At 37.1% G+C, this 27,816-nt stretch overlaps 1 protein-coding gene across 1 annotated transcript; it reads left to right on the forward strand.

Moving 5' to 3' along the window:
* Positions 1-871: 871 nt before the first annotated feature.
* On the forward strand, positions 872-26,414 carry TARS1 (threonyl-tRNA synthetase 1). Its single transcript, XM_040494886.1, has 19 exons — positions 872-1,039; positions 6,287-6,367; positions 8,142-8,332; positions 11,174-11,297; positions 13,069-13,190; positions 13,673-13,790; positions 14,057-14,121; positions 14,206-14,284; positions 15,015-15,161; positions 16,514-16,612; positions 17,596-17,762; positions 18,678-18,840; positions 18,936-19,073; positions 19,750-19,827; positions 20,038-20,138; positions 20,235-20,339; positions 21,577-21,649; positions 24,777-24,891; positions 25,924-26,414. The coding sequence occupies exons 1-19, from the start codon at positions 983-985 to the stop codon at positions 26,070-26,072; spliced, it is 2,172 nt and encodes a 723-aa protein (XP_040350820.1). The 5' UTR covers positions 872-982; the 3' UTR covers positions 26,073-26,414.
* Positions 26,415-27,816: the final 1,402 nt, after the last annotated feature.

Raw genomic sequence — 27,816 nt, forward strand, 5'->3', positions numbered from 1 at the left:
CTCTAGGTGGCAGATTGTCGAGGATTAACGTTTAGAAAATATAATCCACACAACAAGGTGATGAAATACATAAACTATGAATGAGCTCAGTGCACTTCTGATTTCAATTTAGTAACTGTTTTAAACTGGCTGGTAAAATAAATAAAAATAAGCCCGTTCGATTCCAAACACTGGGGCTTATGCGCCAGATCCGTGGAGTCAGGGTGTTTATTTCCTTAAGTAAAGGTTTCATTGTATTTTCATGGGCCCAAGGAAATGCTCTCCGACGCATTACAGATTGGCGGAAGTAATGTATTAAGGAGAAAGGCGCCGGTCCTTGGATCATTAAGGGTTGGGTCTTGGGAAGCCTGGACTACCATGAGGAGAGCACCATTCACCGCTACAAACAGAGATAGATCCCTGGGACGGCCTCAGAATTCGGCAGTCACGCGAAGTCAGGCAGAGAAGAAGCCTTAGGAAGCCTGGACTCTATTCCGGAATTCGTCCCAGTGACAGGGACAGTATTCAAGTCGCTGCAGACTTCCCGGAGACTCAGGCCAAGCCCCTCCCACCCGCTACGGTGGCTGAGAAGGTCCTTGACTAATAGGCCAAGTCTGCGTACGTGAAAGCGCAAGTACTTTGAAGACTTCTTGGCTCAGGGAGGGGTTAAATCTAGAGCCCGCAAGAGAGTACGGGTTCAGCTCCGGCGGATCCCTCTTGCAGACCGCCGCAGCTTGGTTTCCTAATGGGCTGTCACCCAACAAGTTTCCCCATTGGTTTAGAGGCGAGGGCCCGCCTTCCCCCGTTGTCGATTGGCTGCCCATTCTCCCAGAGGATTGGGAGGCGGGGCATGGGCGCTTACAGATTGCATCAGCTGGTCCTTTCCGGGCCACGTGGCGCAAGCGCAGTGTTCTCGGAGCCTCAGCCCGTCTCTGACCGGCCTCGGTTCTCCTCTCCTCCAGACCGTCACTGTTGGGTTCCGTCTTCCTTTCGTGGTCTGTAGATGTCGGAGGAGAAGGACAGAAGCCCTTCAGGGAATATGGGAGGCGAGGAGAAGCCGGTGAGCGAACTGAGTGGGACCCGGAGGCTGCTTGGTGTCCACGGTGTCCGACCAGGCGGGAAGGAGGAAGCAGCCCCTGCCGTGTGGGGGCGGCGAGACCCGAGGGGGACGATGGAGCTCCTGGTTGAGTCCCAGCCTCTTTGGGGAACAGATCGTACATTCATAAAGTAGGGTAGGGCCTTGCAGGTCATTTCTGGGTCCATCCTCTTTTTGCAGATGAAGAAACTGAGACCCTGAATGAGTGCCTAGCTTAGAGCCAGACATCTAATTAGAAGCCTAGAGAGAATTAGAATCTAGGACTCGGGGCTCCCAGAGTAACGTTTTTGACTCACGTTAGGCGGGAAGATCATTTGAGAACCTCATTTAATCCTAAAACCCTGTAGGGCTAAGAGCTTCGGTTTAAGGAAGGGAAAAACCGAGTCTCCGAAATGTGTCCCACCTGACTCAAGTTTGGGTGATTTATAATAAGTGATGGAAGCTGTATGACCCCAGCTGACAAACCATAGCGAGGTTATACCCTTGCCCTACCTCCTGCTGTAGGCCTTCGATGTCATCCATTGCTTAGGAACAACTCCCAGGTCACTTTCACACCACCAGGTCAAGCTTTTTTATGGCCAACAAATGTCAGGTATTTATTCTGCCAGGCACTGCTGGGAGATGCAGCTAGGAAGGTGAAAAGGACCCAGTGCCTGTCACTAAAAGCTTCAAAGCCTGGTGTGTGAGGCAGGAAAACAGTCATTGTGCAGTGTGATCAACCCTCTGGGATTATAGAGAGAAAGAGCCTAACGCTGTTTAGGAAGGAAGGGCTTCTTTGAGTTCAGTTTGGAAGAATGAGTCTAAGTTCACCAGGTAAGCCTGGCAGGGCAGTGCTTTCCAGGTAAAGGTAGCAAGGGCAGTGAAAAGGCACACCGAGAAGTATCTGTAAGGTTTTTTGCAAGGGATAAGCCTGAAGGGGGACCTACACCTCTTAGAGTAGTTTTAAAGATCACTGTGGCATTGGGATGGAAGGTGTGTTGGAAAGAGGTCGGGCCACAAGCAGGAGGCCATTGCAGTAGTCCAAGTGAGAAGTGGTGATGTCTTAAGCTAAAGCAGCCTCAGCCCTAACTCTCTGATAGGATAAATCTTCCTATCTCTGATAGGAAAACTGTAAAAGTCACAGTTTTCTCATCAGTAAAATGAAGATGTCCTGTAAGTTCAGGATAGAATGGGAAAAATGCATTCTAAACTATATGAGTTAAATTTAAGGTGATAAATGCTGCCAATCCATAGAGTTTTCTCCATCTATATTTTTTCACTAAAAAATTATATCTTTATTGTTTTGTAACTTGTGTACTTTTTTTGCTTAATAGTCTATAGTCAGCAACTTTCCATGTCCACAAATACTATGCTATGCCATTCTTAATATTATTATTCTTCATATTATTCCTCCCTTCCATAATAATAATAGTAACTATACAATACCTAATTTTTATTGAATGCTGACTGTGGGTCTGATACTATATTATGCATTAACTCAACTATTTCAATCCTTATAATAACTGTGAACTGGGTTCTCTTATTGTCTTCATTATCAGATGAGGAAACAGGCAAAGAACACTAAGTACCTTGCTAAACCCAATATTCTGTAGCCAATGCTCATAACTCTAGTGCTGTCCTGCCTCCCATCACCTGCCAGGGTATGAGTCAGGGACAGATACTCCATCAAACTATTGGACTCCCAGGACATACCTAGCCCAGCTGTCCCAGTCTCTGGGATGGAATTTAATTAAACTACACTCTGAAGATGCTTTTCCTTCAACTCCTATATATCTCTGAGGAAAATAATTCTGTAGCTTCCCTTCAAAGTCCTTGTTCTAACTTTTAGGTTGAAATTTTAGATTGATTATATGTAAATATGCAATACATAAACTCACATATTTTTGTTCTGTTTTCGTTAGAAATAGAGAACAGTTGGGGCGCCTGGGTGGCTCAGTCAGTTGAGCGTCCGACTTCAGCTTAGGTCATGATCTCACGGTCCTTGAGTTTGAGCCCCACATCGGGCTCTGTGCTGACAGCTCAGAGCCTGGAGCCTGCTTTGGGTTCTGTGTCTCCCTCCCTCTCTCTCTCTGCCCCTCCCCTGCTCAAGCCTTGCTTCTCTCGGTCTCTTTCTCTCTCTCTCTCTCTCTCTCTCTCTCTCTCTCTCTCTCCCCCAAAAATAAACAAACAAAAATTAAAAAAAAAGAAATAGAGAACAGTTGCCCAACATCTTCCTAATTGTAGTAGAGATGGAATGGACCTCAGAGTTCTAGAGAAACCTGTTTTAATGTCCTGGCTCTGCTACTTATTAGCTGTATACAAATGGGCAAAATAATTTATATTCCTTGGGCCAATATTCTCATTTGTAAAAAGAGAGGTATTTAGAACATGGAAAACTTTTGTGTTAATTCTCTCCCTCTTTTCCGCGACTCCTGTTTGTTTGGCAAATACCCATATGACCAAGACCAAAAACATATAATCAGCTAAGTAGAAGTGTCTCATTCTTCATTTTAAACCTGCACAGAAGATCTGTAATTAACTTTTATTCCTCTTCTTACCAGAAATACTGATTAGTTACATCATTTCTATAGTATAGCAAAGGCATACAGAGTCTTGTAACCCTGTTGGTTAGTACTTTATTGATTAGAATAGACTTAAGGTATGTTCATTATTTATCTCTCGACTATAAATTAACCTTAAAACTTTATGAAATCCAGAATCCCAGAGTGGGGGAAGTTTTAGCTCAGCCTGAATTTAGAAGTCGTCGTTTTTAAATTTAGTTTATTTTTTAAATTACACAAGTAATACATTTTATAAGATTCAAAAGAATCACCAAAAATGTCCAACTGTTAAATGAATGAACAATAGAATATTATTTGGCAGTGAAAAAAAGAATGAAGTACTGATGTGTAATGTGAATGATCTTGAAATCATGCTAAGTGAAAGAAACCAGTCACAAAAAACAACATATTGTATGCTTACATTTATATGAAGTGCCCAGAATAGGTAGATATATAGAGACAAAGTAGATCTCTTTGTCTACAAAAGTGGTTGCCAAGTAATGGGGAGAAGGGAAAATGGAGTGACCACTAATGAGTACAGGGTTTCCTTTTGGGGTGATGAAAATGTTTTAAAATTCATTGTAGTGATAGTTAAGTGAATACATTAAAACCATTGAATTGTATACTTTAGATAAATTGTATGCTATAGGAAAATATCTCAATAAAATTGTTAGAAAAAAAATCAAAGCCCACAAATGTATTCAAGACTGTAATAAAGTCTCCCCTTCATATTCCCAGTTCTACCCTCAAACTTCTCAAAAGACTGCTGATGATCACTTCCCTCCTTAGAGTTGACCACTGTCAACACCTGCATGGGTGTCTTTGCTGTTACTTAATGTGTGAACCTAGAAAAAGCATCTAGCCTTTTCCAATTTAATCTTACCTGTTGAATGGGAATGATAATAATAGCAATCTCACAGGGTTGCTGAGAACTAGATGTGATTGTGGAGAAACTTAGTAAATCGCAAAACTTTGTGTAGTGCAATTTGCTTTAGGGTGTTTCTGTGTGAGCAATCACAGTGAAGTAATTCATTTCTGTGAAGATACCCTTCACAGTATCCCATAATGCATTTCAGAGTTTCCTGACATTGTGGACTGGATAATTCTTTGTTTGGGGAGGCTGACCTGTGCATTATGGGATGTTTAATAACATCCCTGGTCTCCACCCACTATATGCCAATTGCACCTCCCAGTTGTGAAAACCAAAAATGTCAGTTGACATTGCCAGGGGTCTGCTAGAGAGCAAAATTGCTTCTGGCTGACAACCACCAGTATAAACCAACTCTACATTGGTTATTTTTACACAGGACTTACTACTTTAAAACTTTCTATGCCTTCATGTACTTCTAATCAAAGTCCACATTCCTTATGGTAACCCCATAACTTTTAGTGCATGCTTCTGTCTGAGCCCTAGTTTGTCTTAACCGGCGTGATTTCCTAAAACAATGTTGTTGTTAAGTTTATTTTATTTATTTATTTATTTTGAAAGAACACACAGGAGCAGGTGCGTGACAGAAAGGAAGGGAGAGAGAATCCCATGTGGGGTTTAAACTCGTGAACCCTGAAATCATGACCTGAGCTGAAATCAATACTCAGATGCTTAACCTATTGAGCCACCCAGGTGCCCCCTAAAACAATCTGTTTTAGTCAGCCTGGTTTTCTCATTCTCTCTCTCTCTTTCTCTCATTTTTTCTTATTCTCTCTCTCTTTCTCTCTCTCTCTCTATTTCCAACAATTTATTTCCTCCATTCTCAAAATACAGCCTATTGAAATCTTCTTCATCCTTTAAAGTCAGTTGTCCTAACTTATTTGACATCTAATCATAGTGCTACAGCTGTATTCTTTCTTCCCCTGGAAATTTCTCACATGTGTGTACCTCACTTTCCCTAAAGAGATTAAGTTTGTACAATGTGGACTGGATAATTCTTTATTTGGGGAGGCTGACCTGGGCATTACGGGATATTTAATAACATCCCTCATCTTCAGGATTTGGGTCTTATGTTTGCTTTTTTCCTAGGGTTAAAATCCTATGAGTACAGTGTCTTGTTAGTACTTGTGGGATGGATGGATATATTGCGTTAGACTTTTTTTTTTTCCTGCAAATCCTGTTACTGCATGCTGATACTAAAATTGCATGCTTTTTTTGTGGCTATATATTGAGTATATGTTCGAGCAAACCTGAAGCGAGAGTCACAGGAACAAGCAAAACAAACGAAATTTGAGGAATTGAACATTGTCAAGTAACTCCTCTCTCTTTTTAAGGCTTTGTCCTGGGGCGCCTGGGTGGCTCAGTCACATCCGATTTCGGCTCAGGTCATGATCTCCCAGTTTACGAGTTCGAGCCTTGCATCGGGTTCTATGCTGACAGCCTGTTTAGGATTCTGTGTCTCCCTCTCTCTCTGCACTTCCCCTGCTCACACTGTCTCTTTCTCTCTCTCTCTCTCTCAAGAATAAATAAACATTAAAAAAAAAAAAAAGATTTGTCCTTATTGCCAGTTGTTATTTTGTCTTTGATAGTGGTGAAATTTTTTAGTCTTTCAAAGTCAGATTTCCTGCTCTTTTTTTTTAAATACATGCTAAAATAATATCCTCAAAACTTTTCTGGGTGCAGCATGGAGTGGTGTCAAACTAGATCAAAATATAAAATCTTATTTCTTATTTGCTTGTATAGATAGGTGCCGGGGAGGAGCAGCGAAAGGAAGGAGGCAAGAAGAAGAACAAAGAAGGATCTGGAGATGGAGGTCGAGCAGAGGTAAATGTTTTAGAGCTCTGTTATCAAAGATTGAAAGGTGGTAGGAGCTCAGACTTATATTTTGTAAGATTCTAATGCTTTACATGAGGTTGTGAGATGGCACACTCAGGAAGAAAATTAGGAAAGTCTGAGAGGGGAAAAAGATTTGAAGCTATTTGTAATTGAAAAAGGAAAACAGCATTGAAGTACGATTGCAAGATAATCTGTGGGGTTAGATTACGAAAATCAGACAGAAAAAGTTGGAAAGAAGGGGCCTCATAATTACTCAGTTGTCAGAGTGGATGCCAGCAGTCTGATCATTTCATTCAGTGAGATGTTAGAGATTTGATGTTTGAGTTTACACTGAATGCAGCAGAAACCAAAGAAGCCCCAATTCCTTGACCCTTCACATTATTTCCATGAGGACTTGTCACTAGGGTTTGGTTATAAGCCAGACAGATCTTGAGACTTCTCCATTGTAAAGAAAACACTTACAGTTCCCCCAGCTCACACTAAAAAGAGGAGGCATTTCAAAAGTCATCCCAGAATCAACTCGGTTTCTGGGTATTCTACTTTAGGAGGCAGTTAAACTTGTCTTCCTACTTTATGAGTTAAACTGCTGTGAACTCTGCTTCATTTTTTTGCTTTAGTCATTGCAATCATTTTATTAGAGACTCCTTAGAAAGCTACCAGAATACAGAAGCACAAAGGAACAGGCCTTTGAGAAGTATACTGTAGCACAGTAAACTGTAAACTGGCTTTAAAGAGCTGCTTTTATTAATGCTGTGTTGCTAAATTTATAGCGCTTTCATTTACGTAAGGGTCAGTTTGTAGGTGATCGAGAACTTCTCAGTGTTGCTTAGAGCCCTATCTAACCATTTCTCTTACATTTTGTCCCTTATATCCCACTGTTACTGTGGAAGAAATTGTTGTGAATTTTAAAAATTTGCAAAGAAGTAGAAAAACGTGTATGTTTCCTCATTTGTTTTTCATACTTTGAATACAGTAGCACATGGTATTCTGTCACACCTTGGGAATTAGTCTGCAGATAGGAAACAAAAGGTACAATTAAAGGACTCTTCTGAATAAAGTATTTTAAGTACAAAATGTGATTATATATATTTTCAATGATCTGTCTGGAAAAAAGTTCACAGTGAGATGTCCAGGACCTTTCCTCCTCCTCTGTGCTCCCATCATTTATGTACTTGTCTTATCTCCCTTCTAAGGGCAACATGCAGGTTTTATTCTTTCTTTGAATCCAGCAAGTATTTTCGTTGAATGGGAGCCTTTACGTTAAATCAATTTATAGTTGGTTAGTTAAGAATTGTTAAGTGGACATATAGTCTGACCAGCTGCACAGACCATTCCTAAACAAGATTGAAACAAAATGGAAAAGCCAGCTACTTTTTATTTCTAGTATTGTTTAGAGCTGTACTTGTAAGGTCATTTAGTTAGAAGAGACCTTAAGGAAAAAAAAATCACCTTATGCAAATAGCAAATGGTAATAATTATCCATTTAAGATATTGACAGCCCACATGTCTGTTGTTATTTATACTTTTCTATTTTTAAAAAAATTCTTACAATAAAAATTATAAGAAGACAGCATTTAGTTCATTTTTTTACTTTAATTTCCAGCAGGATAAGTGAGTGCTTGGTGATCTGGACAATCCATTTACCATATTGAATTAGTAATCATAATTTTTGTATTGTCTATTTTTATTATTTCTTCCCTTTTTCTAAAAAGGAAAGCAAGTATTTACTGATCATTTATTTCCTCATTTGTTGTCTTAACAGTTGAATCCTTGGCCTGAATATATTAACACACGTCTTGAGATGTATAATAAACTGAAGGCAGAACATGATTCCATTCTGGCAGAAAAGGCAGAAAAAGATAGCAAGCCAATTAAAGTCACTCTTCCTGATGGTAAACAGGTCAAAGCAGAATCCTGGAAAACTACACCGTATCAAATTGCTTGTGGAATTAGGTATAAACTACACCTGTCTTGACCTTCTGTTGTTTGTAACTAAACTTTTTTTATCTTGTCAAGTTTTATCCTTATCATGTTTTTATGTTATTGTGTTTTTAATGTTTATATTATTTGGGATTTTTAAAAATCAAAATGATGTGGAGTTTTATGCTCAAGACTTAATTTCTGAGAGTAGACAGTGTTTCACCTGTTTTGACTTAATTGTCTGTTTTGAAGTTAAAAACGAAGATAGAACATCTGACATTGAGAAGTTAAACTAATAAAAGACGTGAAAATAATGTATAGACTATGTTTGATGTTAAAAACTTTTATTGGGTTGGGAAGAAATAACAGAGATATATATACTTTGTAACAGAGTCAAGCTTTCTTTTTCTGATATGATGGGATCAATAGTTGGTCAATTTATATGAAATGATAAAGACAGGAAAGCATAAATCGATGCATGTGTATAATAGCAGGTATTGTACAAACCTGCTTTGTATAGCCCAAGAGCTAAGAATGGTTCATAAGCGGCTTGAAAAAAAATAAGAAAACTAAGAAGAATATGTGACAGAGACCATGTGTGGCCCAGTCTGAAATATTTATATAGCTCTTTACAGAAAAAGTTTGCCAATTTCTGTCTTAAACATTTTAATTTAAAACATGTAAATACATATTTATTCACTCTATCCTTCACCCTATATTTAAGTATGTAATTATTTCTATTTATTTTTACTGTTTCATTATATGTTGAGTTGAACCACATGCAGTCACCATGTAATTGTCAAACATGGTTGATTATCATCAATTTCATATTGTTGAACCTAAGGCCCAAAAGAACAAATACATAAAGAGGTTTGGGAACCAACCTAGCTGATTACTGGTAAGCCCACTATGCAGCTGGTGGCCTATGAGCAGTTGGTCTATGAGCCATGAGTCTTTATTGTGCCATGGACACTGATTAGTACTTTTTACAAAGAAAATGGAGTGTTTCCATTAATTTGACCATTGCTTCTACCTAAACTACTTCTAGCTTATTCCAAAGGAAAGTAAGAAAAAAAATTATAATATCAAGCAGATTTCCATGTGAAATCATAAATAAGTGGGTGTACTCCTAAATACCCATTCAACCTTTCATTTTAGAGATAATTTTCAAGGGCATTTTGATTAAGATATTCCTCCATTGTTTCACACTGAGATTGTAGCCGTGTTGGTATTAAAATTCAAGCTCCTGGGGCACCTGGGTGGCTCAGTCGGTTGAGCTGCTGACTGTGCTGACAGCTCAGACCCTGGAGCCTGCTTCGGATTCTGTGTCCCTCTCACTCTGGTCTTCCCCCACTCATGCTGTCTCTCTCAAGAATAAATAAAACATTTAAAAAATTTCTTTAAAACAAAATTCAAGCTCTTATTAGTTCAGGAACCTATTCTCTACATTCTACAGTGTTGTCCTCCAGATTACATTGTAATTTGTCAAATAACCAATTAAGAAAATATTTTTTTTGAGAACTGCAAAAGTTTACGTAAAGCGTTGATGAGCTTTAGGGCTAGAGTTAAGTCACTGATCTGCAAGTGAGGGTGTTTATGACATTTTTACAAAAGTCCAGGATAAATTCTTGCTATTGTGTGAAAAATTATAGCATGGGTAACAGTTGAAAGGTTTGGATGATCAGTTGTGAATACAAAAAAAAAAAAAAAATGCACGCTCTATTTGCTTTAGAAGGTTTTTCTTTGAAGTTTTGTTTTAAATCTGAAAGTTTAGATTACTGTATCCCTTTGGAAAACTGAAATGATCTAATATGGTCTCTGCATATCTACATTTTCAAAGTAACTCTGCTTTAGTATCTTAAGACACCATTTTGGACCCTAAAATAAAAGCCATTTTCCCCCAAAGAATACAAAGAGTATTAGTTGCCTTTGATCAATTCTTTAATCTTCTGAAAACTATTTTACACCAATATGATAAAATATATTTCTCTCTGCCAAACCCATGTATGTCTCTGAAACTTTATATGATCTCAGAAGGAAAGAAAACATTGGATGTAATTTGTGGGAAATTCAGTGAATTTGAAAGTTGCATTAGGAATTTATGGTTATCCTTCTGTTAGTTCTTCTGAACCTTCAGCCCCTCATTTTTTTATCCTCAAAGCCTGTCCAGACTGTCTGACCTTTGCTGCTTTCCAGTCCTCAGAATTCCTGTGGCTCTTACACTTGGTGTGGTCTCATAGTGTGGTCTTAACCACTTGGTGATCCTTTATGTTGTGTACTCTGTGGTGTGTGTCTAGCTGACTTTTTAAATCGATATTATAAAAAAGTTTTATTGAATAGTCCTTTATTTTGCCTATATGCTTGTCATAAATCATACCATCTTTGGCATTGCAGAATTTATTCTGAGGTTAACATTACCTCACAGAGAGAAGATCTATCACAGATATCAAGTACGAGGAAAAGCAGAGGATTACTCAGTAGCCCCTCTTTTTCTTTTTTGGAGTCTAAATAGCTTGGCTTTGTGGAAAATTCATTTGGAGAAATTAAAAGATTAGTCAAACCACTGAAAATTGTTTGTTTATCACAGTCGTCGTATCTGCTTAAATAAGAGGCATTAAATGTGAAATAATAGTGTTCTGGATTTTCAGGATCCTCTAGTTATACTTGGGTACATTTTGGAGGGGTTTGTTGCTTTTTCCATTTTAATTCAGAAAGCTATGATACATAAACTATAATATAAATAATACACGTGTTACTATAGAATATATGTAATGTTTATTTTTGTGTTATTCTCAGATTAAGTGTTGTGCTACAGAAGATTCTTTTTTATATTCTTTTGTTTATATATATATACATGTGTGTATATTTTTTAAGTCAAGGCCTGGCTGACAACACCGTTATTGCTAAAGTGAATCAAGTTGTTTGGGACCTAGACCGTCCTCTGCAGGAAGATTGTACCTTGGAGCTTCTCAAATTTGAGGATGAGGAAGCTCAGGCAGTAAGTTTTTATTCAATAGTCACTGAATTTCAGGATCAAGGTTCCCGTTTCCGGTCTCTTCCTGCTCGCACTGTCAGTGGGTTTAGAGCTTATTGGTCTCATTGTCATATTTGAAATCTTCATTTTGTCTTTGATTTAGGGAGCATCGTGAAAGAGTTTGCTTTATAAATTTAAGAAGTGAACTTGAATAAATTTATCTTCATTACTAGATACTTCAGTGGGAAATATGTTCTGGGATTTTTATTAAATTTTTATTAAAAATTGGTAAAGCAAGTAAAAATTGGTTCTACTCTATCAGTCAGTACTTAAGCAAGATGTATAGATTTTACAAATAAAATTGAACATTTCCTTAAACTACTCCCCTATTGGACAATTAATTTCCGTATTTTTCTCATCTTAAAATGCAGATTTGCTGAAGCACTATAAAAATCAACCTGCATTTGATGTCATGGTTTTCTTATTTCTCCTTGATGGCATACCATATAAAGGGAAATTAAATATTTTGTTTTATTATGATAGTTTACTTATGTATATGTATTAATGCTTTTCAGATGTATTCTGAATTCCTTAGTTTTTTATGAAAATCATTTTTGGGGGTGCCTGGGTGGCTTAGTCAGTTAAGTGCCTGACTTCGGCCCAGGTCATGGTCTCGCAGTTCATGGGTTCAAACCCTATATCAGGATCCATGCTGGCAGGGTAAAGCATGCTTGGGATTCTCTCTCTCTCCCTCTCTCTCTGCCTTTCCCCACTTATGTTTTCTGTCTCTCTCAAAATAAATAAAGTTAATTTAAAAAAATCATTTTGGTACCTTACAAATAAATCTTGAAAGTACAGCTTTGGGTATATTCTGACTCATCTGACCACCTTAAAAGCCAAGTATAGATGACCCTTGAACATGGGTTTGAACTGCATGGGTCTACTAATATATGGATTGTTTTTCTATAAATAAATATCTGTGAGTATTTTTTGATGAAATAAATGTATTTTCCATATGATTTTCTTAATATTTTTTTCTAGCTTTATTGTAAGAAGACAGTATATGATATATATACCATACAAAATATGTGTTAATTGACTGTTTATGTTATTAGTAAAGCTTCTGGTCGGGCTGGTCAGGCAGCTTCAGGCTGTTAGTAGTTACGTTTTTGGAGAGTCATGAATTGTACTAAGATTTTTGACTATACTGAAGGCCAGCATCTCTAACCCCTGCATTGTTCAAGGGTTAGCTGTACTGCCATCTGTTTTCAGCATCCATATATTTGTCCTTGTGTTTTATAGTTGTGTTGTGGGGACAAGTTCTAGCACCTTAGTTTTTTGAAGCCAATAAAGAAAAAGAAAGTGTAATTTTTAAGTGGTGTTCCACGACTCAATAAAGGTCACAGGATAGGACATAGGTTGTGGGATGTGGGCACATTGACTCAAAAGATTCTGAGCAATTATGGTCAATAAGACAGTGACATTGTGAGTGGCAGTTGTTTTCAGGTAACAGAATCCATCCGATTTAAATTAATGATGCTAATTTGAATTTAATTAGTTTGAAAATGACTAAGCCAGATGATTCCTAAGGTACAAATGCAACTTAGTAATTAGAATCCTTTTAAATTATTTTGGCTCTGCATAGAATCATACCACTGTTTATACATTTATAAGTTTAGATTTTTTTATGTCTTGGGTTTATTTTTAGTAAATTTTAAATATCTTTTTCAAGACAGCTATATTTACAACATATATGCTTAGACTCCAACCATCCCATTTTTCTTTGTATTTTCAGGTATATTGGCATTCAAGCGCTCACATAATGGGTGAAGCCATGGAAAGAGTCTATGGTGGATGTTTATGTTATGGTCCACCAATAGAAAATGGATTCTATTATGACATGTACCTTGAAGAAGGGTGAGTTATTGAGCTGAATAAAGAAAAATAAATTCTGAATTACTAAGGGTCCATACTTTATTTTTAAAGAGTTCTCAAGAAAGAAGGAATGATATCAAGCTTATTGCTTAATAGTCAACAGGTATTTCCACTATGAAAACTTGAAGTCGTGTAGTAACTTTTGAGGTGGTAGTAATTTATGAAAGCTCTGTTATAGACAGAAGTATAGCCCTAAACTATGTTGGGAAATAAAATAAGCGGGTCATAGAAGTGGAGGGAGGGTGCAGTAGTGGGCATAGTCTCCATGATGATCAAGATAGAAGCCACTGAAAATATAAAATATAAAAATGATAATGATACCTAGTTTAAGATTCTAGTATATGGTGCAAGGGTCTATTTTTTTATATTAAAACTCTTCACTTTTTTTAAAGAAACATTCCTCCAACGTATTATGTGAGTAGAATAGAGTGGAATGAGATTAATTACACTTCCTTTTCCTTCAGGGGTGTGTCCAGCAATGATTTCTCTTCTTTGGAGGCTTTGTGTAAGAAAATCATTAAAGAAAAGCAAGCTTTTGAAAGACTGGAAGTTAAGAAAGAAACTTTACTAGAAATGTTTAAGGTAAATTGAGATGTAATGTATGGCCTCCACTTTTATATCACTTATTATTGTTACTTTAAGTTGTCACACAGGGGTTTAGTGTACTAAGTTGAAGCTGGTTCTGTTCTTGATAAAAATGTAACAATATTTGTAAAACATGAAGTATTGACATATTTATTTTCCTATAATGCTTCAGTAAGATGTATTCAAGTTATGTTTTAGCTGTAGTGTTCAGAGGTAAAAATTAAAGGAGGGTTTTTAAAAAAAATAATTTTTCCTATTTTTAGTACAACAAGTTCAAATGCCGGATATTGAATGAAAAAGTGAATACTCCAACTACCACAGTCTATAGGTGAGACTATCAAGTGTCATTAAGTGTAACTGGTGTATATGTCATTTTAAGTCTTTGTTAAAATTCCTTTCATTTTATCTCTAGGTGTGGTCCCTTGATAGATCTCTGCCGGGGTCCTCACGTCAGACACACTGGCAAAATTAAGACTTTGAAAATACACAAAGTAAGCAATGTAACCTTAAAGACTCTATATAAATGTACTTATCTACTGATAGGTATATGTTTAAACTTCTATTGGTTTCTCTTTCTACCTATTTTTCTGTTGCATGTTTAAGGGTGGGTTTTTTTTTTCTCTTGCTATCTACTTTTTAGCTGAAAGTCTCCAACAGTGACTGACTCACCATTCATCAGCAGAGCACGTGAGGATGGGGGGCTTTCGGGGCTTTACAAAAATCACACAGTCATGCTTCTAGAGTTTTAAAGCTCACTGTTAATGTGTGCTTTTGTCCTTCATTTGTTTAATAATTACTTTATTTGCACTTTTTAACCAAACTAATCCTGACAGTTTTTACCAATTGGTAAATATTTTATGGGTGATTATTCAAGTGCACTTTAAATATCATAAGAATAATTGAGTCATTTCAAGATATTTTTTGTTGGTTTTCCATTTTTGTTTAATCATATTATGGGAGATGTCCTTGCGTTTCATTCATGGAGTTGTGGTTTGAGTGGGTAATTGAGAGGGAGTTATTTTTGAGGGAATTAAACAGCCAGCTTTGTACTCAGAGCAACTGTGAGATGTTTGCTAAGTGTGCACTTTTTATACCACTTTTTTGCCATAAGGACTATTATGAATTTGACTCCTAGGCGACTATGAGAAATAACATCTAACTCAAAATAAGCGAGATATTAACAGGTTTGAGTATTGTTTCATGATTTATCTTTGCTTTCAGAATTCCTCCACATACTGGGAAGGCAAAGCAGATATGGAGACTCTCCAGAGAATCTATGGCATTTCATTCCCGGATCCTAAAATGTTGAAAGAATGGGAGAAGTTCCAAGAGGAAGCTAAAAACCGAGATCACAGGAAAATTGGAAGGGTATGTTAAAAAAGAATAATGTTGCTAGACTGAATTTTCTTTATTTTCATTTGAAACTTCGCTGTATTAAGAATTTCCTTTGGAAAAGATGTTGTGGTTATTTCCAGTAGTTTTTATACTGTGTCCTATATAATCCATAAATTCCTGATTATCTTACTGTTATCTTACTTATCGTTTACTATCCACATTATCTTTCTAGGGTGTGCTCGGTACTACACAAATACTCATTTTAAATACTCCTTTTATTGAGAACAAATGCTGACGACCTACAGTTTTCTGTAAAAGGCAGTACAGCAATGTTTTATACAGCTGGGAGATGCTTTGAAAGTTTCCTGGTCTCACTGACTTACTTTAAAGATGTGGAAACTGATTTCCCCTAAAGTGAATCTTCTTGTTGCCCAAGGTGACATAGCAAGTCACTGGTGGGTACCACAGTGTCATTTCCTTTATTATTCCTCGACCCGACTGTTCTCTGGACTGGAAGTTATATTTGGTTAAAATATTCCTTTCTAAAATTGTGTTCACTCTGTGCCATCCACTACTCTGCTCCCTTGAGGGCCTGAAAAAAATTCCAGTGGTAAGGAAGCACCAACAGTTGGGGGGCTGGGGGTGGCCTCTCCAAGGATCCTGGGCATTTTCGGGGGGAGAGGCAAGAAGGTAGGAGGGTATGCTTCTTTCACCAAACCCAGGGGCAGCCACCTTCGTCTACATCTCCTCTTTCATTATCACTGTCCTCTTTCTAGTCTTCTTCTTGCCACTCCTACTTTAAAAAAGAAAAAGAAACAATAGTCACATCTTGGAGCTTTGAGGAATTAAAACTATGAGAACTCCCACTGGATAATAAAGAGAACTAAGACCCCTGCTCCATGTCATTCTTGGGTAAACTTGACTGGATTTAGGAATAGAACATGCGGAGAATGTACTTGTGCTAAGTTGTAAATCAGCGGCAATTCTATCCTCCTGAGTATACCAGAAATGTTGACATGTTTTCTTTGATTCGGGAATGGCACACATTAAAATGCCAGATACCACAGGGGCGCCTGGGTGGCGCAGTCGGTTAAGCGTCCGACTTCAGCCAGGTCACGATCTCGTGGTCCGTGAGTTCGAGCCCCGTGTCAGGCTCTGGGCTGATGGCTTGGAGCCTGGAGCCTGTTTCCGATTCTGTGTCTCCCTCTCTCTCTGCCCCTTGCCTGTTCATGCTCTGTCTTTCTCTGTCCCAAAAATAAATAAACGTTGAAAAAAAAAAATTTAAAATGCCAGATACCACGGTTGTAATCTGAACTCAGGAGCCCAGAAGTTTATGTTGATGTTACATGCGTGTATAAACATTCTTTTGCTTTTCTTTTACTCAGGACCAAGAACTGTATTTCTTTCATGAACTCAGCCCTGGAAGTTGCTTTTTCCTGCCGAAAGGAGCATACATTTATAATACACTTATTGAATTCATCAGGGTAAACCATATTCATTATTTTCTTCTGTAAATTTAGGATATAAGTTGATTTAATTAAATAAGGTCTGCTAAAAAGAAAGATAATCTTGTATTTGAGAAGAAATATTTAAAAGAATAAAATCGCAAGTCTGAGTTTTCACGAAATGTTTTAAAACGTTCCTTTTTCCTCGTATGTGATTTTGTCCATGTACATTGGTATGTACACAACAAAGAGGCTGGTGAGCTTGAGGTGGGACCTGAAGCCCTTTACCTGGGAGCTCGATATGCTCTTTGACCATTTGTTTGTGTTTTCCTCCAAAAAACAAGTTAATCTTTACACTGCTTTTTTATTCTTTATAAAATAAGAAGTCTTTTCAAGCATAGGTTTATAGAGAATAATACCACCAACATCTGCATACTCACCACCTAATTTACCACATATGTACATTGGTACATATTTGCTTCAGATTGTTTTATTACAGTAAACTAATACAGAGTAAAGCAAAAAGCTCCCTTTTGGGACCCTTTCTGATCCGTTTCCCTCCTTGCATAGAAGAGATCAGTATTTGAAGTTAGCATGGATCCCTGTTATTTAATACGTGCCCCATATACATGTACCCTAAATTCTGTGTCTGTCTGTAGTTCAAATTGACATATGCAAAGTCTCATTGTGTCTCGGTCGGCATTAGGATTTTTTAAATCCAGTTTAGTTCACTTGTTACTTACTATTCTCTATACCTGTCACACTGTGCCCATTCCTTTCTTGGTGGGCACTGATGTAAGTTCTAATTTTCTCATATTACAAATCATTGTTTTGATAGGCCTCCTTGTGAACGTGTGCAGGAGTTTCTTCTTCGGTATATACCTCAAAGTGGAATTTCTAGATTACAGCATGTGTGCATCTTGAACTTCACTAGATAGTATAAAATTGCTCTTTATATTTTACTCCCACCAGAAGTATAAACTTCTGTTTTCTTCATGTGTATTGCATTTGTTTTCTAACAGAGTGAGTATCGGAAACGAGGATTTCAGGAAGTGGTCACCCCAAACATCTACAACAGCCGACTCTGGGTGACCTCTGGCCACTGGCAGCACTATAGTGAGAACATGTTCTCCTTTGAGGTGGAGAAGGAGCTGTTTGCTCTGAAACCCATGAACTGCCCAGGACACTGGTATTGAGCAGCTTTGACTTTCTAGCAAAGATTTTCCCATGATACAATGTGTCTTGGATTGCTCTCCCTCCTTCAAAGGAATTTTTGTTTAAAGCAAATTATGGAATCAGAAGAATATTTAAATACAACCATTCTGTGATATTATAATATTCTCCATGCCCAGTTAGATGCTCAGATATGTAGACATTCAAGAACGGCACTGGGGTAATAGCAGTGAACAAGCAGAATATAAAAGAGAGATTGAATGTAGACATAGCAGATTCTCTAGATTTTTTTTTCTTTCTTAAACATGTTCTGTTAAAATCTACTGCTAACGAACTGAGAAATCTTCCTTGCTTTGCAACTGTTTTCACTTTCTAGCCTTGAAAGTTGGGTAGAGTGATCAGGGGAAGAGTAGGTAGCTCAGTGCCTACAGGTCCTGGCAGCAAGGCCTCAAGGGTGAGGGGAGAGTGGAATCTCCATAAGGGAACTGGGTTGTAAGTCAGGGAGCTGACTGGGTTTCTTCTTAGTTCTCCCAGATTCTCTAACGTTGCTGAAGTACCTTTAGACTGAAGCAGTTTTGGGAGTGACAGGAAAGCACAGTCTTTAGTTTCCAGTATGTTAAATGATTTGTATGGAGCTAAGATTTTTTTTTTTTTTTTTTTTTTTAATGATCATTAAAGGCAGTCCTCAAATGAATGGAAATATTGAGTACAAGGATTTGACTCCAGACTCTTGGGAATAAATTTTTATTCTCTCTTGGTTGTGGATGGTCATACTATAATTTATTTGCTGTTTTATTGATGCTTACATTGTGGTATGAAGTCCAGAATTTAAGAAATGTTGCCTGTTTGGACAGCCTTTCATATTTTAGAAAAGCAGTTTTATTCTTGTGAAAGTAAATATCAGTGGGTTTTAATTTTCTGTTCTCTTTAGCCTCATGTTTGATCATCGGCCAAGATCCTGGCGAGAGTTGCCTCTCCGGGTAGCCGATTTTGGGGTACTTCATAGGAATGAGTTGTCAGGAGCACTCACGGGACTCACGAGGGTACGAAGATTCCAACAGGATGATGCCCACATATTCTGTGCCATAGAGCAGGTATTCTGAGACTCTGGGATGAAATATTCTGAAAGAATTGTGAAGAAAGTCAAGGAAAAATTACCAATGTCTATTTTGTTTTTGTTTCTTTTAAGATTGAGGATGAAATAAAAGGTTGTTTGGATTTTCTACGTACAGTATATAGCATATTTGGATTCTCTTTTAAACTGAACCTGTCTACTCGCCCAGAAAAGTTCCTTGGAGATATTGAAGTATGGAATCAAGCTGAGAAAGTAAGTGTGTTTTTCAGCATGCTTGAATGCTATTTGACTGAAATGAACTTGTTCCAAGAAACCCAAGCCTCTTTAAATGGATAAAAAGCAAAAGAGAAAATTGAAATGGTTCATAGGTTGAGTAAACTAGGTTTTTTTAATGTATGATTTTATATTAGAAATGGTTGAATATTTTTTTCAGTCATTGAGCTATAACTTGTAAAAGGAAATGGGAGGAAGTTAGTCAAAAGATAAAAAATTCCAATTATAAGATACACTGGTACTAGGAATATGACATACATTGTGATGACTGTAGCTACTAACACTGTTGTATGATATACAGGAAGGTTGTTAAGAGAGTAAATCCTAGAGTTCTCATCACAAGGAGAACATTTTTTTCTTTTCTCTTTTTATTGTATCTGTATGAGATGATGGATGTTCACTAAATCGAATATGGTAATCATTTTACAGCCTATGTAAATCAAACCATTGTGCTATGCTTCTGAAACTTATACAGTGATGTATGTCAGTATTTCTCAGAAAAGAGGAAATTTGTGTATTTTAGGTGGACCAAATTCTAACGCAGAGAATAGGAGGGATTCATGAAAGTAATTACAGTATTTTTAGTCTCAAATTAGGCTGGAAGAAGGGAAGTTGCGGATGAACAAAAATAAAAATGATTTTGCTTTGTCCTTAGCAACTTGAAAACAGTCTGAATGAATTTGGTGAAAAGTGGGAGTTAAATCCTGGAGATGGAGCTTTTTATGGTCCAAAGGTCAGTATGAAAGTCTATTTGAGTAATGTGATGTTTATTTTGGAGTGAAGAAGAGATTACTTTAAAATAAGTTAAGAAAGAAAGAAAGGAGGGATGGAGAAAAGAAAGAAAAAGAAAAGAAAAAGAGAGAAAGCCAGCCAGCCTTGTTACAACTACTGTTCAGCTTTAATGTAGACAGCATCTCAAAATAACCCAGTCTCTACTTCTTAGATTGATATACAGATTAAAGATGCAATTGGTCGGTACCACCAGTGTGCAACAATCCAGTTGGATTTTCAGTTGCCCATCAGATTTAATCTCACATTTGTAAGGTGAGTTTCTGGTGTCTGCTCTGAATATTCATTTTTAGGGGACTATAAAGGAATATATATATATATATAAAGTAAAACATTTTTTTTTCTACCTAGCCATGATGGTGATGATAAGAAAAGGCCGGTGATTGTCCATAGAGCCATCTTGGGGTCAGTGGAAAGAATGATTGCTATTCTCACTGAAAATTATGGCGGCAAATGGTAATTTTTGTCCTTGTTTTTGTTTGGAGAATGTAAATTGACTAAGAAATGTCTACTGTCCAGTTTAGTTGCACAGTGGAAGAGAAGAATGATTCTGATTGGTGACTTCTAATTGATGACAGGTGTACAATAAGGAATCACAACCTAAGCCCAAATTTTTAGCTTTAAGAATATATATTTTTTAATTTTGTTAATGTTTATTTATTTTTGAGAGAGAGAGAAAGAGAGCATGAGCAGGGAAGGGGCAGAGAGAGAGAGAGAGGGAGTCACAGAATCCAAAGCAGACTGCACACTCTGAGCTGTCAGCACAGAGCCTGACGCAGGGCTTGAACTGACAAATCATGAGAACATGACCTGAGCTGAAGTCAGACACTTAACCGACTGAGCCACCCAGACCCCCCCTTTAAGAATAATAATCATCATTATTTTTATTTCACAACTTGATTTGTTTGAATGTTATATAATACTTTCTAATTAGGAGTTATACACTGAGAAGCACATTTGTTGTTTTGATTGCTTTTCTTTCTTTTTTTTTTTTTTCCAATATATGAAATTTATTGTCAAATTGGTTTCCATTTGATTGCTTTTCAAGTAACTTTGGGGATTAATATGGTTTTGATGTTTTTGTCTGAGTGAACAAGAGTAGGCTTTGGGCTTACGCTGTGTGCTGATGATAATAAGCATGTATTTTGACGTCCTTGAGAAGCCAGTTGTTTTTTAATTGGAAGTACCGACTCCAAATGGATCGACACTTTCTGTCTTGTTTCTGTGAGGTTATGCTTTTGCTGGCAAGATCTAAGCGCATGTCTTCCGTTTTGTTTTTAAGCAATTTTCTCTGTTGGCCTGCAGTTTGTGAAGGCAGTTGAAAGCGGCACAAGGTTGTCAAGCCCCCGTTCTGTAGAGTCTGCTATATTAATTGTACTGATGCAAAACTTTTGTAAAATGTAAACCCTACGTACATACAATATGTATGTCCCTGCTCTCAATGCGCTTTGCAATCTGTGTAGCAAATCAAACTTTAGTTATGGATTTTCCTGATTTAAGGTTACTTTTCTGCTTCTGAATCTCTTCCCTTTAGTCTTTATTGGATATTATGGGGGAAGGGGTAGGGGTAGTTTTTTTTAAGTGGCCCTTACATATTTCAGGAAAAGATCTTGAAAAATAGACTAAAAGATATGCCATCCTTGTTTATGAAAGGGCCCCAATCCACATTAAATATTTTTAATTTCTTCTAAAGGCCCTTCTGGCTGTCTCCTCGCCAAGTAATGGTAGTTCCAGTGGGACCGACATGTGATGAATATGCCCAAAAGGTAATCCTTAAATATGACTTTCCTTTAATTTCCTGTCATTCAGCTATATATCCTTGGTAAACCAACCTGCTTGTGGTATAGAGATATGTTACTATTTTCAATCTGTGATAAACCTGAATAGATTATATTACCTCTTTAATACTTTCCTACATGGTTTCATGATCAGAAGATGTAATTTGAATAGTGTCTGTATATTCTTGTTTATTTTAGTGTTTAGAATTAGGAAATAGTAAATGCCTCAGGATGATGTGTAAATTCAAATGCATAATGTATTTTAAGCTGCTCTTTGACTCAGAGAGTAATTTTGCTTCACTTTTTTTTTTTGTTAAAGTTTATTTATTTATGTTGAGAGAGAGCATGCATGCATGCGTGCAAGTGGGAGACGGGCAGAGAGAAGGGGAGAGGGAGAATCCCAAGGAGATTCTGCACTGACAGTGCAGAGCCTGATGTGGAGCTCGAACTCAGTAACCCTGAGATCATGACTTCAGCTGAAATCAAGAGTCAGATGCTTAACCAGCTGAGCCACCCAGGTGCCCCGGTTTTTAATGCACATTTCTTCAATTATTTATATATATTTTTTTAGGTTAATGGCATGCCCGACCAATGTTTTGCCCTACCCACCAAAAAAACTACCTTACTAACAGATATGTAAATATCCATTCATATTTCATACCTTAAAAACAATTTGTTCTGTTATAGGGACAATTTTATACTAAGGAATTTCAATTCAGTAAAAGTTGTGTTATAAATAAGCATTGTTTCATAATTGCAAGCTAAAAGTAGTAAATTGGCTAGTTAATACAGACAGATCTGAATATCAGCAAACAATGTTGTAATATCAAAGCCATCATGTTTTCAGATCATCAGAATAAATTGCACTCAGGTCTTAACTGCCTTTAAAAAAATAAATGAACATTAGGCCAGCTAAAAAGCAAACCATTCAGACATACTATATTTCTATTACTGCACATAGTAGTTTTAATTACAAGTGATGAAAATCAGTTATGTTCCATGGTTAGTTGGTTGTACTTTATCTTATTTGTATTGTGAAAGCTCACATGGTAGGAGAAAGGTCTGTAATTAAATAACTCATTTCTCAACTGGAGACAAGACTAACTTACTCTGTTCCATCAGTGGTGGTGGGAAGCACTTAGAATTATACCGGGGTGGGGTTTTGGGTTATATAGAGTTGACAGGGGTTGGGAAGCACTACTACTGATACTTAATGACTGGAGACCAGAGGTGCTAAACAGTCTGAGATTACCAGGCCACCTCCCCAGTTATAGAATAGCCCAACTCCGGTACACGCAAGGGCCCATGTTAAGAAACTAAAACACCGGTGCTTTGGGGTACCTGGGTGGGTCAGTTGGTTGAGCATCCGATTCTTGATCTCAGCTCAAGTCTTAATCCTAGGGTCATGAGTTCAAACCCTACAAAAAAACTGAAACACTGGTGCTTTATTCTTTAAAACATGTTACAGTCAAAAGTGTAGTCTTCTTCTGACACTCTAATAAACTGTGTAAGAACCCTTCAGAAATTTGCTTACTTACACAATCCCAGCAGATTCATTGATTAATGATCACTTACACATAACAGCCTATTAGTGAAATATAAATGGTTTATTCAGATCTTTTTGTCATATTAGTGGTAATGGGTAGTCAGGTAGATGGGAATTTTAATCTAGTTTAATTTAACTTAAAATTAATAAAACATAATGTTGCTTTTTTGGAAAGGAAAAATACTGAAAACATTATTTAATATGCAAAAACTTAGGACAGTAAAGTGGAACTAGTATTTTTGAGGGAGATAAAAAGGCACAGAATGATAATCTGTAATGTAGCTTGCTAGATTCCTGGAAGTTTACTTCAAGAAATCCCAATTTGATCTTTGCCTCTGACTTCATTATTTAATAAACTTTCTTTTAATCAAAAAGGAAATCACTGTTTAGAAAAAAAATTACTTTTTAATATTTCTCAAACTTAATATTATATTTAAATTATTCTTATAGAGTTCTGTTTACTTAGGTCATATACATAGAGATGCTAAAGAAATAATTAGTATTAAAAGAATTTTATGTAATGGTTTGTATTCCATTCTCTAATAACATAAAAGAAGTTATTAAGATGCTTTTAGCCTATTGTTTGTGTGTATCAACATTTTATTTTAAAATGTTGCATACACAGATGGCAGCAGTGGCTGGATTCCTGTTGCCAACTTGCTGCCTTTTTGAGGGATCAGAAATATTACATTCTCTATTAGACTGGACATCCATCATTGTATATTAATATGGAGACTGACTAATAATTTGTTTCCTGACAACTATTTAGGAGACTTAAGATATGTTTGCAAAAGGATTTGTTTTCTTTTGTAATGCGTTTTAACAGAGCTGATTAAATTTAGCTGATTGCTGGGGCGCCTGGGTGGCGCAGTCGGTTAAGCGTCCGACTTCAGCCAGGTCACGATCTCGCGGTCCGTGAGTTCGAGCCCCGCGTCAGGCTCTGGGCTGATGGCTCAGAGCCTGGAGCCTGCTTCCGATTCTGTGTCTCCCTCTCTCTCTGCCCCTCCCCTGTTCACGCTCTGTCTCTCTCTGTCCCAAAAATAAATAAAAACATTGAAAAAAAAAATTAAAAAAAAAAAAAATTTAGCTGATTGCCTGAATTCTGATTTTTAAGGATTTTCTAAAACATTTACCTCTCAAGAGCAAAATACGACATTTTAATTTTTAAAAATGCAGTCTCAGGGCACCTGGGTGGCTCAGTCGGTTGAGCGTCCGACTTCGGCTTAGGTCATGATCTCACTGTCCATGGGTTCGAGCCCCACGTCGGGCTCTGTGCTGAGAGCTCAGAGCCTGGAGCCTGTTTCGGATTCTGTGTCTCCCTCTTTCTCTGACTCTCCCCTGTTCATGCTCGCTCGCTCTCTCTCTCTCTCTCTCTCTCTGTCTCAAAAATAAATAAAATGTTAAAAAAAAAAATGCAGTCTGAAGTCACAAATTAGCAATATGTGCTTCAGTATATCTATTGGCATTCTTTTTTAATATCTGTATGATTATCCAAATCGTGTTAAACCATTTAAGATCAAAATACAGTTCTTACTTTAGATCTAAAGAATTCTGTATCTTTTTAAATAGGTACGGCAACAGTTCCATGATGCTAAGTTCATGGTGGACATTGATCTGGATCCGGGCTGTACGTTAAATAAGAAGATCAGAAATGCACAGTTGGCACAATATAACTTCATCCTAGGTAAGAAAGGGACTTACTTACCAAAGAAAATCTGCCAAACTATAGGAGAACACTGAAATCTTGAGACTCAGCCTTAAGAGAATTGTGGTCATCAGTTTAGTTCCCTCCAATCTAGACTCTTAAACTATTAAGTTTGCTCAGTTATTATAACAGGGAAATTTGGGTGTGAAAAGGAATAATCTTTAAAGGTTTGTTTAAAAATCTTCTTTTTTCTCCTATTCCTTCATATAGTAAGTTTTTTGTTAAGTTGGCTGGTTTAAGTGAATATAGTGGTTTGAAGCATTGTAAAGTGATATATTTTTTTAAATGAAAAGATTTTTAAATTGGTCGTCTAACTGTACATGGTCACCTGAACGTTTTATTTTATTTATTAGTCTATTTAAATAGACTTTATTTTTTAGAGCACTTTAACAGCTGTCCCATATACCTCTTGCCCAAAGCGGACACAGCCTCCCCCACTACCAGCATCCTGCACCAGACTGGTATCTTTTTTACAAAGGCCACAGTTTACATCAGTGTTCACTGTTGGTTTTGTACATTCTGTGGGTTCGGACAAATATATCATGACATGTAGCTACCATTGTGGTATCATACTGAATTGTTTCACTGCCCCGCAAATCCTCTGTGCTCTACATACAAAACACTCTTCTCTCTCTCCTAACCATAGGCAACCTCTGATTTTTTTTTTTTTTTACACCTTTTCCATAGTTTTGCCTTTTCCAGAATCTCATATGGTTGGAATCATACAATACATAGTCATTTTAGATTGGCTTCTTTCAGAAAGTAATATGCATTTAAGTAAGTATGCATTCCTTGCTTTAAAGCAAGTAATATGCATTTAGATTCGCTTCTTTCAGCAAGTAATATGCATTAAGTAATATGTATTGTGTATCTTTTCATGACTTGATAGCTCATTTGAACATTTTAATGAGTCAAAAGCTACATGGGGGCTTTTAGGTCATAGGATCATTTCTGTTCGAATGTTCAATAAAAACTCTTCCATCTGACAAAGCTTTGTGTCTTTTGTTTTAGTTATTGGTGAAAAAGAGAAAGCCAGTGGCACTGTTAATATCCGCACAAGAGATAATAAGGTACATGGAGAGCGTACAATTTCCGAGACCATCGAGCGGCTGCAGCAGCTCAAGCAGTCGCGCAGCAAGCAGGCAGAAGAAGAATTCTAATGAAGAGCTTTTCCCGGATTGTCTCAGCGGGACAGATGAACAGAGTTTCTGTAACATTAATTTTACACTCTAGAAAACATCGATTCATACTGAATTTGGAATAGTTTAGCAGAGTCTGCATGGGTGACTGCAGGGTCAACCTATTTTGTGACCGTGACAGGTGTTAGACAATGGGTATTTGGAGGAGGTAATTAAAGGAGACAACGTTAAAATGATTTTATTTGTTAAATGAACACTGGAGTACTGGAAATAAAACACGAGGAATGCTTTAATGTAATGTGGGAGGATGTTTTTATAAATTTAATGCACTCGAAAAATAAAAATTTTCAAATTTGGTTAAAAGAAAGACTAGAAATGGATTATGTTGTAAAAATAAAAACTTTAATTCACCTAAGTTTCAACACTTGTCCTTTGCATACATATATGCTTACCTGGAACAAATTGTGTGATTCAGTATTTATCTTTAATGTTTTCTAATATGATATCAGTTGGGAGTGTCCACTGTTCATAAACCGAGAGATGGGCTAGGTTCCTGCTTCTCAGGCAGAGGATGGCATCTTTTGGAATGTCACTTCTTTTTGGATGGAAACAATTAAAACCAACCCTGGCTCTAATATAAGTAGATTTGCACAAAATTTTAAGATGAAGATGAGTCTTTAAAGGAAGACATGTGGCCGGCAGGCTGCTCAGGGCCATAGCATCCCTGGTTATGCAAATCCCCTATCCTCTCATAAAGGATAATTTTTTAATTTGCTACCAGTGAATGGTGATTGGGAGAGACCCACAAAATAAGGAATTCCTTATGTGGATATACAGTATATTGATTCCTCTTAACACAGTCATCTTCAAAAGGCAACAGCCTGTTCGTTCTCTAATAACCCCAACAGCTTGTGTAATAGAGTCACTTTGAAACAAAACCACTTTGCATGGATCATATCCTCACTTTAATAAAGGAGATAAGACCTTTAATCATAGGGATTTTTTTTGGAAATTTTATAATTAAGTCTTCTGTATAAATGTCTTAAGACTTAGCCTTTGACAGGCTTTTAATGAACTTGTGTATGTGTCTTGAGAAAAACTAATTATATATTTGAACCAGAACTCTGCATTCCTAAGTCATGACACCAAAATTTGATTCACTGGATTTTTACTTCGTTACAATTTATTGTATCTTAATTTGATTTTTCTTCAGTTTGAAAAAATCCATATTATGGAATCATTTTAAATGGTTTCCTTAATACATTATCCAAAAACCAACTATATTTTAGCTAGATTTTTTCAGTACTTATTTTACATAAAGCAACAAATGGGTTATGTATTACTAATCTTAAAATGTTTAAAGAAGCTTTATAAACTTTTCAGAACTTAAGATATACAAGTATGTATTAATAAAGACATAGGTTGGCAGGACCAGGATTTGGAGAATCCTCTTTTTAACGTTTACTTATTTTTGAGAAAGTGCAAGCAGGGGAGGGGCAGAGAGAGAGGGCAGCACAGAATTTGAAGCAAGCTCCAGGCTCAGAACTGTCAGCACAGAGCCCGATGCAGGGCTCAAACTCAGACCATGAGATCACAACCTGAGCTGAATTTGGACACAACCAACTGAGCCACCCAGGCGCTCCAAATGATCCTCTTTGTAACTGACAGCTTATTCCTAGGTTCCGGGTGGAAACAATAGGGCACAACCCTCTAAGAGCTTGTAGAACTGGGCTTATCCCATCAAAGCTGTTAAAGTCTGTAGTTC

This window comes from Herpailurus yagouaroundi, unplaced genomic scaffold (genome assembly GCF_014898765.1).
Source record: "Herpailurus yagouaroundi ecotype Mexico unplaced genomic scaffold, PumYag 29, whole genome shotgun sequence".
Taxonomy (NCBI): Eukaryota; Metazoa; Chordata; class Mammalia; order Carnivora; family Felidae; genus Herpailurus; species Herpailurus yagouaroundi.